This window comes from Elephantulus edwardii, unplaced genomic scaffold (assembly GCF_000299155.1).
Source record: "Elephantulus edwardii isolate Elephantulus edwardi_28Jun2011 unplaced genomic scaffold, EleEdw1.0 scaffold00256, whole genome shotgun sequence".
Taxonomy (NCBI): Eukaryota; Metazoa; Chordata; class Mammalia; order Macroscelidea; family Macroscelididae; genus Elephantulus; species Elephantulus edwardii.
Genome location: NW_006400006.1, coordinates 1,605,820 through 1,618,588, shown reverse-complemented (window position 1 = coordinate 1,618,588; position 12,769 = coordinate 1,605,820). Strand labels below are relative to the sequence as shown.

The window sequence follows — 12,769 nt, the reverse complement described above, 5'->3', positions numbered from 1 at the left end:
GGCCTGTATCAGGTGCATCTTATCAAAGGGAAGTGAGGGGAGACAAAGTAAAGTATTACAATGGTATTACAATGAAATTGCAAAAAGCAAAAGTCACAAAAATCAAAGGGGCCAAACTCGTTCAGCATTTCTTAAGCTCAAGGAACTGAAGAACAAATTCAAGCCTCTAGTTGCAATACTTAAGGATACTTTGAACAGAATATTAAATGATCCAGGAAGTATTAAAGGAAAATGAAAAAGTATATAGAGTCATTGTACCAAACGGAATTGGCAGACACAGAAGAATTTCATGAAACAGCATATGAGCAAGAGCCTGTAGTGATGAAGGAAGAAATTCAAGCTGCTATGAAAGAATTGGCAAAAAACAAGGCCCCAGGAATTGATAGTATACCAATTGATATATTTCAACAAACAGATGCTACCCTAGATGCGCTCACCAAGTTGTGCCAAGAACTCTGGAGCACAACCACCTGGCCGACTGACTGGAAGAGATCTATATTTGTTCCCATTCCAAAGAAAGGTGATCCTATAGAGAGTGGAAATTATCAAACAAGATCATTAAGATCACATGCAAGCAAGATTCTGCTGAAAATTACCTAAAAACAACTGGAACAGCACATCAACAGAGAACTGCAAGAAATTTGGGCTGGTTTTAGAAGAGGCCCTGATTCTAAAGATATTGTAGCTACTGATAGATGGATCTTGAATGAAAGTAGAGAATACCAGAGCAATGTCTATCTGTGTTTCGTTGACCATGCAAAGGCATTTGACTGTGTGGACCACAATGAACTGTGGCTAACTCTGAGAAGAAAAGGAATCTTAGAACACTTGATTGTGCTTACGTGAAACCTATACTTGGACCAGGAGGCAATCATCAGAACAGAGCAAGGGCACACTGCATAGTTCAAAATTGGGAAGGGTGTACGCCAGGGAAGTGTCCTATATCCATACCTTTTCAATCTATATGCAGAACAGATTATCTGGAGGCTGGGCTCTATCAGGAGAAATGATGTAACATCAGGATTAGAGGAAGACAAATCAACAATCTGTGTTATGCAGATGACGCAACCCTGCTTGCTGAAGTGCTTGCTACAAAAGGTCAAGGACTGTAGACTTCAACATGGATTGAAGTTCAATATTAAGAAAATAAATAAAGAAAAAGAAAACAAAGATTCTCACCACTGGGCCCATTGGCAGCATCGTGATGGATAGTGAAAAGATTGAGATTGTAAACAGCTTTAGTTTGCTTGGCTCCATAATCAACACTCTTGGCACCAACAACCAGGAAATTAAAAAACATATTGCATTGGGAAAGTCAGAGACCTCTTCAGAGTACTGAAGAGTAATGATGATAAAAAGTAGTCAAGAAATCAAACGACATAGTACATTAGATAAATTGGCTTCAAAATACTTAAACGTTAAACAACAAAGATATCAGCTTAAAGACTAAGATGTACCTGACTCAAGTCTTTGGATTTGCAATGGCCTCATGTGCATATGAGAACTGGGCAATGAAAAAAGGAAGATGGAAAAATAATTAATGTTGATTGCCTTCAAGTCACGCATAACTCATAATAACCCTATGAGCAAAAGGCCTGAAGCCCCTCTACAACTGTCTACATTTATCAAAGTTCAATGAGTTTCCAGAGGCATGTTATTTAGGAAGTGGATGCCACTCTTGTTTCCAAATCAGTCATAGTATGTTACTGTTTTTATGTGCCATTGAGTCACCTGCGATGTATAGCAACCCTATGTACAACAGTTCTAAACCCTTCCCTGTCCTGAGCCAGTCTCATTAATTCTGACATACCAATCCCCATCGCCCCAGTTACTGTATCAGTCCATCTCATCTGGGCCCTCCCTCTCCTGTGTAGTCTGTCCACCTTTCTGAGAATGATGTCCTTCTCCAAGGACCGATCTCTCCCGGCCATGTGCCCAAAGTAAGTGAAGTGGAGCTTCAAAATCTTAGATTCCAAGGAAAGATTTGGTTTCACCCTCTCCAAGACAGACCTATTTGTCTGTAGTGTTGGCAGAGAACATCAAACACAGAATATACTGCCTGAAGAAGGAACAAATCTCAAAAGAAGTATATTCAGAATGTTCCTTAAAAGTAAGAGTGGCAGGACTTCATTTCACATGGTTTAAACATGCTATCCACAGGGATTTTTCTTTTGAGAGTATCATCTATGGTAAAATAGGACTCTGAAAAAAAAGAGGAGGAACCTCAGTGAGGTAGACTGACACAGCAGCTACAAAAAATGGACTCAAAACCATCAATGACTGTTAAAAATGGTTTGTCTTATTCTTATGTACAAAGGGTCGCTGTGAGTCAGAAACCAGCTCAACAGTAAGTAATGATCCTTCATCTTCAAGAGTCAATGTAAAATGGGTTTAACAACACATTCTTGTTAGTATAAAGTTGAAAGGGTTGTTGTTGTTCTTCTTCTTATTAGATGCCTTCAAACTGAGTATGACTCAGAGGGAACCTAGAAACAACAGATCTGAACCCCAGCTATCCTGTGCCATCCTCATCATCCCCAACAACATGAACCCACTGCCACAGTCACTCTATCAATCTATCTCATTATGTCTTCCTCTCTTTCACCCACCCTCCATCTTTCCAAGCATGATGTCCCTTTCCAAGGACTAGCCTCTCTTAACAACTTGCTCAAAATGTTTGTTGTTATGTGCCGTCGAGTCGCTTGCGACTCATAGCGACCCTATGTACAACAGCCCTAAACTCCGCTCTGGCCTGTGCCAATCGCACTGTCTCTGACACTCCCATCCCAATTATCCCAGTCACTGAATCAATCCACCTCATAGAGGGTCTTCCTCCTGCGCTGTCCCTCCACCCTCCCAAGCATGATGTCCCTCTCCAAGGACCGGTCCCTCCTTGCAACATGTCCAAAGTATGTCAGATGAAGCTTCAGAATCCTTGCCTCCAAGGAGTGTCCTAGTTTAACCCTCTCCAGGATGAATCTGTTTGTTTTCCTAGCAGTCCATGGTATTTTCAATACTCTTCTCCAGCATCACAGCTCAAAGGCATCAATTCTCCTTCTATCCTCCTTGGTCATTGTCCAACTCTCTGATGCATAACAAGTGATTGCGAAGACCATAGCCTGTATCAGACACACCTTAGTCTCCAGAGAGACACCACTGCTCTTCAGTACTTTGGAGAGGTCCCTAACAGCAGACTTTCCCATGGCAATGCGCCTTTTAATTTCCTGGCTGCTGGTGCCAAGACTGTTGACTACGGAGCCAAGCAAACTAAAGCTGTGTACAATCTCAATCTCTTCACCATCCATCCTGATGCTGCCAACTGGTCCAGTGGTGAGAATCTTTGTCTTCTTGACATTGAGCCTCAATCCATATTGTAGGCTTCAGTCCTTGACACTCTACAGCAGGCGCTTCAGGTCCTCCTCAGTTTCAGCAAGCAGGGTTGTGTCATCCGCATAACGCAGATTGTTGATAAATCGTCCACCAATCTTGACCCCACATTTCTCCTCATAGAGCCCAGCCTCCCGGATAATCTGTTCTGCATATAGGTTGAAAAGGTATGGAGATAGGATGCATCCCTGGTGTACGCCCTTCCCAATTTTGAACCATGCAGTGTTCCCTTGCTCTGTTCTGACGACTGCCTCCTGGTCCAAGTATAAGTTTCGCATTAGAACGATCAAGTGTTCTGGGATTCCCATTCTTCTCAGAGTCAGCCATAGTTTGTTATGATCTACACAGTCAAATGCCTTTGCATAGTCAATGAAACACAGATAGACATTCCTCTGGTATTCCCTGCTTTCAGCCAAGATCCATCTAACATCAGCTACAATATCTCTAGTACCACGATCCCTTCTAAACCCAGCCTGGACTTCTGGTAGTTCTCTGCTCAAAATATGTGAGAAAAAATTTTACTATCCTTGCCTCTAATGAGTGTGCTGGTAGCACAGTCCCCAAGACTTATCTGTTTGGGCTTTTTGCATTCCATGGGATACTTAGTACCCCTCTCTAACACCAAAACTCAAAGGCATAGATTCCTCTTCTGTCATTATCTAGCTCTCAGATGCACAGCAGATGATTGGAAAGATCATGGCTTCAATCAGGCAAACCTTATTCTTTAAACTGACATCTTGGTTCTTCAGGACTTTGGAAAAGTTCCTGACAGCAGACTTTCACAATGTTATAAATCTTCCAATCTCCTGGCTGTTGGTGCCAAGAGTGTTGATTGTGAATCCAAGTAAGACAAAATTATTGACAACTTTAATCTTTTCTCCAATAATTGACATCTCCATAATGTTTCCTGTTGTTGAAGTTGAAGGTGTAGTACAGGTAAAAGATCCCAGATACCCAACTATTAATTTCTTCTGTAAATTTGCTTTATATCTGTAAGCAATATATTATAATAAATAAATCCAGTTATATTTCAAAGAATCTTCATCTGATACAGAGTAAGGCACTCAAAGTGTTTACAGATACTCCACTGTTGTTAAGTGCCCTTGAGTTGAGTACTATTCACTGTGACCCTATGAACAACAGATCTGAACTCTACCCTATCTTGTGCCATCCTCACACTTCCTGACACACTTGAGCCCATTGCTGCAGTCACTGTATCAATCCACCTTGTTAAGGGTCTTCCTCTCCTTTACCTTCCCTCCACTTTTCCAAACAAGCTCCTTCTCCAAAGAACAGCCTTTTATAGAAACATGCCCAAAGTATGTGAGATGAAGCTTCACCATCCTTGCCTCCAAAGAGCACTCAGGCTGCACCGTCTCCAAGACATTTCTATTTGTTCTCTTGGCACTCCATAGGATATTTGGTATTCTTAACCAACACCAAAGCTCAGAGGCATCAATTTGTTTTCTGTCATCCTTATTTATTGCCCAGCTGTCAGCAGCATAGCAAGTGACTGAAAAGACCACAGTCTGAATCAAGTGCACTTTAGTCTTCAAACTAACATCATTGCTCCTCAGTAATTTAGAGAGATCCTTGACTGCAGACTTTGCCAGTACAATATGTCTCCTGATCTTTTGACTACTGGTACCAACTGTACTGATTGTGGATCCAAGGAAGATGAAGTCATTGACAGTTTCAGTGTTTTTTCCATCTATTATCATGTTGCCTATCATTCATGTTGGTGGTGGTGGTGGTGTGTGCCAGCAAGTCGCCTGCAACTCATAGCGAACCTATGTACAACAGCCCTAAGCCTTGTGCTTTCCTGTGCCAATCTCACCATCTCTGACACACCTACGCCGACTATCCCAGTCACTGAATCAATCCACCTCATCAAGGGTCTTCCTCTCCTGTGCTGTCCCTCCACCCTCCTAAGCATGACGTCCTTCTCCAAGGATTAGTCCCTCCTAGCAACATGCCCAAAGTATGTCAGATGAAGCTTCAGAATTCTTGCCTCCAAGGAGCAGCCAGAGAAAATATCAACAGATAAACTATTACTGTCTTTAAAAATATTTGATAGTTAGGTTTCTAGTCTTTCCATGAACTCTGTGCTCTGTAAGGGACATCAACACAGAAGGCACTCAGCCTCCCCACATGAGCCTGGAGGTGTTATGACTGCCTGTGGTCACAGAATGCTCCATCAGCTCTAAAGGTTAGATCAGTGCTGGGACAGAGTGTGACGAACAAAACTCAAGGAGGTTCTCTCTCTCCCCATTTCCCACAGGTGTCACCTTACCAAGTTGGCTGGACTTTAAAATTCCAGTTGGAACTTTATCTCTCAACTTCCTACTTAGCCCCTGTGGATATGCAAAGCAAACCCTGAGAGAGATAAAAGGATAAACATCAACATTCGTTTACAGTATAGTGGGAATGAGATTATCCATTGGGAGTTTTCTGAGGGAAATGGAGATTGAGAGTATGGGGAGAAGAAAGTACAGATAAATTTGGGGCCTGAAGAGGCAAAGAAAAATAACAGGAAAGATAGAAACAAATTGAAGGAATAGGACAATAACAAGGATGCTTCACCTACCTGCCTCATGATTTTTTTTAAGACCAGCATGGCATGCAACCTGATTCAATGACAATTTCTACTATTCTACATAATCCCAACTGTATACAAAACACCATGATACTTCGAGACAAAATTATAGGGCTTTAGAACAGAAACTAAGAGCACGAGTCTTGGATTTCTCTTAATTACATGTCATATGATTAATTCAGGGTCAGTGTTATGGATTGAATTATGTCTCCCATAACCATATTTTTGTAATGATATAAAGTGGAAACTATGCAGATCTGATAAATCAAATTGATGTCAAAGGATGAAGCGGGGAACACGACACTCTTTCCACTAGCGGCTCCATGAAGGAAAGATGGGCAGTTTCCTCTTGTTTCCATTTACAACCAAGACTCATGAAGATACTCAGAGAACATCAGGTTTATAGATGCTGTAGTAAATAAGGACTTCCCCTCCAAAATCAGCCGAGAGGGAATTTCCCCGGAGCTGAATTTAGACTTCTAGCTCTTACAATCTAGTAAGAACACTTAGTTGCACTCATGTGAAACCAATACATAGGCCAATACGGTTTTGTGCATATTTTATGCTTAGCAAAGGAAGGGAATAAGAATTGTTTAAAAGCATGTAACCTCCCTGTTGTGTGCTCAAAACACCTTTCCTCATTTGTCTTTCCACATCCTAACAGCCTTCAAACACAGTATTGCCTTTTCCAAGAAGTTTTCCCTAGCTTTTCTGGATGACACTGACTTTTTCTTCCCCAAACCCTTCGCCCTTGTAAAGCCTGTGGAGCAATCCTATTACTGTCCTCTTTTGCAAACCTCACCCAACTATGGCAGAACACTAGAAACATAGAAACTAAGTAACACTTGTCAGAAAAGAAGCTGGACAGGACATTCAAATTCACCAAATTGGATAACGAATTGAAGGGCAACTTCTTAAAAAATTGCAGGAATCCCTGGGTAATATAAATTGTTGATGTTCTTGCTGCTATCCAAAATCTACCCAGAAGTTACTCAGAAGAAAGTTTTAGTGACCTGTAACTAAAAAAATAAGATCTTGGGAACACCATGAAGCACACACAGGTCTACTCTGACATATGGGATCACCATGAGTTGGAATCAACAACAATTGATTTCCAGTTAAATAATGGCAGGTCAAGTGTAGTGTATACTTTCTCTTGACATCAAGTAGAAGTGTGAGGTACAGGGTGGGGGGACACGGGGGCATGCACTATGTTGGTGGTTTACATTTTCCTTACTCCAAAATCAATTATTATTATGGTGATCAATTAAGAGCTTAATTTGTATCAAAATTGAAAAAACAAAACCTCATAGCTAAAAAGTCAGAACCCATTGATAGCTAACCCTCTATTCTGCTTCCAAGGCTATAAATCAAACAGGAGGAGATTGCCCATCTTTCTCCTGAGGAGATGATGGGGGATTTGAACAGTCAGAGAGTGGTGACCTTTATTCAGCAGTGCAACTCCCTATGCATTAGCTCAATTTTATTTACTTATACCATGTAATGCATCCACTGAGCCTAGGAGTTAGTACTATGTATATCTTATAGGAAACCGAAGTTTAGCAAGGTTGAATGATTTACCCATGATCAACAGTGGTGGACATGGATCACAAGCTCACAGTTCTGAGTCCAGAGTCCGATGTTCTCAACTTCTACACTTAATAATTTCCTATGTCCTCAACTTCTACACTTAATCATTTCAGGGCAGGGGAAATGCAAAAAGAAGAATCTGTCATAACATGATGGGTAGGAAAGAGACAGTGTATCATTAGCTTCATAAGAAATAATGACAGATCAACAACCATGGCCAAAGTCTCTCCCACAGTCTCTGCTCACAGCAACAATACTGTTGTATACTGCTGAGTCAGAATGGACCCATGGCTGACCCTTCAGCAAGTTTTCAGAGGCAGTTTATAGTTTTTAGAGGCAGCTAATTGCACAAGATGAGATTGTCCATCTTTCTCTCGCAGAGCAGCTGGTGGATTCAAACCGCGTGCCTTTGGGATTGCAACACAGCTTCACCAACAATTTAGTCTGACTCTCTCAATGGTCTACTATAGTCTCCCCATTTGCCATGGAAGTTTTAGATATTTTCCTTTGTTTTCCCCTTCAACATGTGGCCTTCAGGCCATATGCACTGGAATTCCAAAGGCATGCACTGTGTCCGTGGTAACAAGTGTTGCTCTGTATGACAGTCCACATGCTCCTTATTCAAGAATCCGGATGGAGTGTCCCCAAATATCTGCAACGTATCATTCTCCACACTCATAGTTTCATGTGAAAAGTACTGCACTAATATCCTATCCAGTGTTTCCCAAGCTTGCATGCTCATGAGATTCTCAACAAACACTTGTCAAAAGCACAGATCCCTGGGCCTACACTTGATGAATTAGAATATACAGGCGTGCACACTGTATTATCTTTTGCAGACTGTATATACTGTAAGATGATTTTTGATAGGTGCTGTTGGGTAGTTGTCTTTGGTGGTTGTCTTTATCAACCAAGGCAATTGTCTTTACCAGGCAAAGTTGTCTTTATAAAAAATACTGAACCCTAATTTGTGCCTTGGATTTTCTCCTTCAGAAACATATTGATTATAGATTGCTGTTGTTGTTGTATACCACAGAGTTCGAAGCAACCCATAGCTGAACCTCTGGTGGGTTTCCAGAGGCAGTTAATTGAATGGGAGAAGACTGCCCAACCTTCTGCAGAGTAGCGGGTGGCCTTGAACCGTGTGCCTTTGGGTTTACAGTGCAGCTTCTTGACATTAGGACACCAAAATTCTAATTATAGACTACTGACTCTAATTTTTCATAAACCCTCAGAAGCAATATTTTGTGGAACAAGAAAGTAAAAACAACTTTTAAAAATGAAAGACTTTTCATTAAATAATCATCCTTTTTAAAGTATCTTTCAAAATAGATGTTCTTGGAACATTTGAATGAGAAAACAAAGAAACTGGAACAAACAAATCTAAACTGACTGATGAAAAACACTCAAGACCTCCCAGTCAGAGACCACGAGAGTTCCCAGAAACAGATTACTAGTTGTCTGCCTTGTATTTTATGGAACAGTTTATTCATGGCAGCTCAAAAATTGAGATTCTCCTCTGCATAGCTCTTTTCTGTGTGTAAATTAAGCAACTAGATTCTGTTAAAACGAAGCCAAGGGAGTAATTCCTTTATTTATCTGCACAAAATTTTCATGTAATAATATCGCTTAGAATAAACAAGCTATATAGACTTAAGTTTTCTAAGATGGTTGATTGTAAGAAGGCTTATCCTATGCACATCGAGAAGCAGCAGAGGTAAGAAAATTACGCATCCTTTTTCTACCTGGATTTTAAGCTTATGTGTAAGTGTCTTGAGAGTTAATAACTCAAGCCCAGGCTATTCCTCAAAATCTTGCCTTGATGAAATGCATAAAAACAGGAGGGATTTTCAGGGTGTTCTTCCCTCTTAGAGAAGCACCATGAAATAACAGAGTTCAAACATACAAGTCCAGGAATCAGAGTTAAAACTCTCTTATTAACAGTGTGATCCCTGGGCCTCAGGCTCTGTAAAACGAGAATGCTGATGTCTATTTGGAAGAGTAAGGATCAGGAATAATATCTGTAAATCCCTAATAAAAAACTTAAATGTGCCTAACAATAATGTCATTTCTATTTTGGGGTAATTTCTCTATAGAGAGAGTTCCCCTCACCAATATCTTCCAGGATGAACTCCAAATTGGAATAGAGTTCTGAAGTCATGGGAAGAACCATGGAAGAGATCATGAAGTCAAGGCTTCCTTTTTCCCTGAACTGGAACACAACATCTACTAGGAGCTACACAAGTCACCTAATAACTTGCTATCAAATTCATAGACTCACTGCCATCAAGTCAAACCCACCCACAGCTTACCCTCCGGAGGAGGGAGGATTTTATCTGTCTTTCTCGCAAAATTGTTGTTATGTGCTGTTGAGTCACCTGCAGCTCATAGAGACCCTATGTACAACAGCTCTGAAGCCTGCCCTGTCCTGAGCCAGTCTCACTCACTCTGACACACCTACCCCCAATGCCCTAGTTACTACTGTATCAATCCATCTCATCCGAAGTCTTCCTCTCTTCTGCTGTCCCACAAGCCTTCGGAGCATGATGTCCTTCTCCAAGCACCGGTCCCTCCTGGTCATGTACCCAAAGTATATGAGACAGAGGCTTCAAAATCCTAGCCTCCAAGGAGAAACTTGGTTTCACACTCTCCAAGACAAAGTAGCTGGTGGATTCAAAGCCCCATCTTTGGGATGGCATCACAATTCTTTACCATGGAGCCACATGTGCTCCCTAATCTATTGATATAGGGACCCCTAACCTGTATTGGCCATATAACTTCAGAATCTCCTAAATTCAGCTTTCTTTTTCATTGTTTAATAAAAATTTGCTTAATAAATCTCTCCCTTTTTAATAATTACTTTTGGGAAAGATTAACAACATTGGTCCTAAAAAGACCCAGAGTTTAAATGGTAAAGCTATTCAATCATGTGGCCTTAACAGGTGACACTAGACAAAGAGAAATGATCAACTGTAGGGATCAAGACCCAAGCCTTCCTTTCCTCATTTTGTGACCTTCCCCCACAAGAGGTTCCCTGTTCAAATGTGGTGCAATCCAATATGTGTGTTAAGAGGTCACTGAGGGGAGCTATGATGAAGGGCTCTAAGAATGGCAGTCTCACCTCAGACCTTACTATTTTGAGAGACTCCGCCTCACCTGTCCCATTCATCACTCCATGTGAAATCTTGTTTATTTAGCCGGAAGTGTGGGACCATCAGTGAAAACTCAGCATTTGGAATGCAGGCTTCAGCAAATGGAGCTGGACCTCGGTCAGTGATATTTTTATGTTACCTAGCCAACTGCCAGTTCTTTATAAACATTTTCTTGTGCCTTCAAAACAATGTCACACTTTATAGTCATTAGAAATTTGTATAGTGCTGTGCATTTTATAATTAAAGGAAGATAAAATGGGAGATGGAGAAAAGATAGAAATGTGTTAAAACAACAAAAAGAGTAGAAGTGGTAAGATACATCACCAGAGGTTTTCTGAAGCCACACTCTAACAACGTTTGATGGGGGAAAAAATAATCACACTGGATCTTCTTAAGTTACGCCAAGCATGCATTTTTAAAATATCTCCTGTGGAAGTAGTTGTAATGATGGTGAAAAGGCAGGAAGGCAGACAGAATGTACCTGTGGCATCATTGAGGCTGAAAGCGATGCGTACTGGCTTATCCGCAGGTACCCTGGCTGTGCTGATCATGTGGGCACCTGAGCCTCGGCCTTCTCCTGGGTCTTCCAGCTGCAAGGAGGAGAGGACCAGCATCAGCTCACCTGGCATCAACCCTCTCAATATTCAGGAAAGTTAGCCAACACTGCATTCTTAAATTAAGGGTCTTATAATTCTGAGTTTCCTTCTTCCCTACCTCCAAAGTATCAGCATGCCCCACTTAAAACTTGTCTGGCTTATAAAAAGAAGGAGAGAAAAACAGTATGGTTGTTTCAGCAGCATACATCTAGAATCAAGTCTCTGATTGTTGTCCAATAAGTACCAATTTGTAGCTGACTCTCCAGTGAGTTTTCTAGGTTGCAAATCATGTCAAAGGAGATGGCCTACCTTTCTCCCAAGGAGCTGCTAGTGAATTTGAACTGCCAGGCAGGCATGGCCTTTGGGTTATCTGTGCAATTCCCTATGGACTATGTCACCAGAGTGAGTGCCCAAAATGCCATAAAAATCTCTGCCTATCTCTCCTTTCAGTATCTCTTCACTCTGATGAGTTCAACTATGACCCTTCAAGGTCTCTCATTACAATCTGTTTTTATTTGAGGAGGATAAAGAAAAGATCCAGTTATAATAGTGTAGCTGATAACTTCAAATTAAACTAGGTTTTTATCATAAAAAAGCATGAATTGGGTTTGAATTATTGATCTGGCAGTGGTAAAGAATCACTGTCATTAAATCACTGAATGGATACCAAAAACTATTTTAAAACTGAGCTCTGTTGGTCTATTTCCTAGCGACTCTACTGCTAATCCAAAGGCGGTGCCTCTCTAGTAGACTGAAACCACCAGCAGCATCAACAAGGGAGAAAGACAGGCAATCGCCTATCTGCAATTTACAGCTTCCAAAAATCCATTGGAGAATCAGCTCTGACTTGACAGCCACAAGTTTTGCGAGTTTATTTTTTAAAATTCCAGCTATCTTATGAATATTAGGTACTTCATGTGTGATGATTGAGCTCTGTAACTTAGTGGTAAGGAGTTGTACTACCAACTCAAAGGTACATAAGTTGCTCCACAGAAGAAAGATAGGCAGTCTTTTCCCACACAATTTATTACCTCTTAAAACCCTCTGCAGGCTCAACTATGAGTCAGTTTTGACTCAATGGCACATAACACAACAATATTATATATCTAATTAACTACTAATAAATGTATCAAATATCAACTAAGTTTATACAACTTAACAATGGATGACACAAACAAGAAAAAAACCTCCACAACATCGAAAAAAATAAACTATTGATTTTCTACTCTTTCTATGAAAGTAATCTTAAGTTAACAAGCTAAGACAGAATGAAAGGAAGCCATCATTCTACAGATAAGATGGAATCAGGCAAAACCAAGCTTAAATCTTAGTTTAAAAAGACATAATTCAGCCCAAATATATTTTAACTGAGACTTATAATATTCTGATGTTCACAGGGACTAGGAAAGGATATTTTTATAAATACATGATATCCTTGTTATTGGCAT

The 12,769-nt window shown here is 40.7% G+C and overlaps 1 protein-coding gene across 1 annotated transcript in view; it reads right to left on the bottom strand.

Moving 5' to 3' along the window:
* The window catches only part of MAP3K7CL (MAP3K7 C-terminal like), a 63,261-nt gene extending 51,985 nt beyond the window's left edge, over positions 1 to 11,276 (bottom strand). Inside the window, exon 1 of the mRNA XM_006899412.1 lies at positions 11,207 to 11,276. Coding sequence (XP_006899474.1) covers positions 11,207 to 11,276 — 70 coding nt within the window. The remainder of the gene's footprint in view (positions 1 to 11,206) is intronic.
* Between the last annotated feature and the right edge of the window lie 1,493 nt (positions 11,277 to 12,769).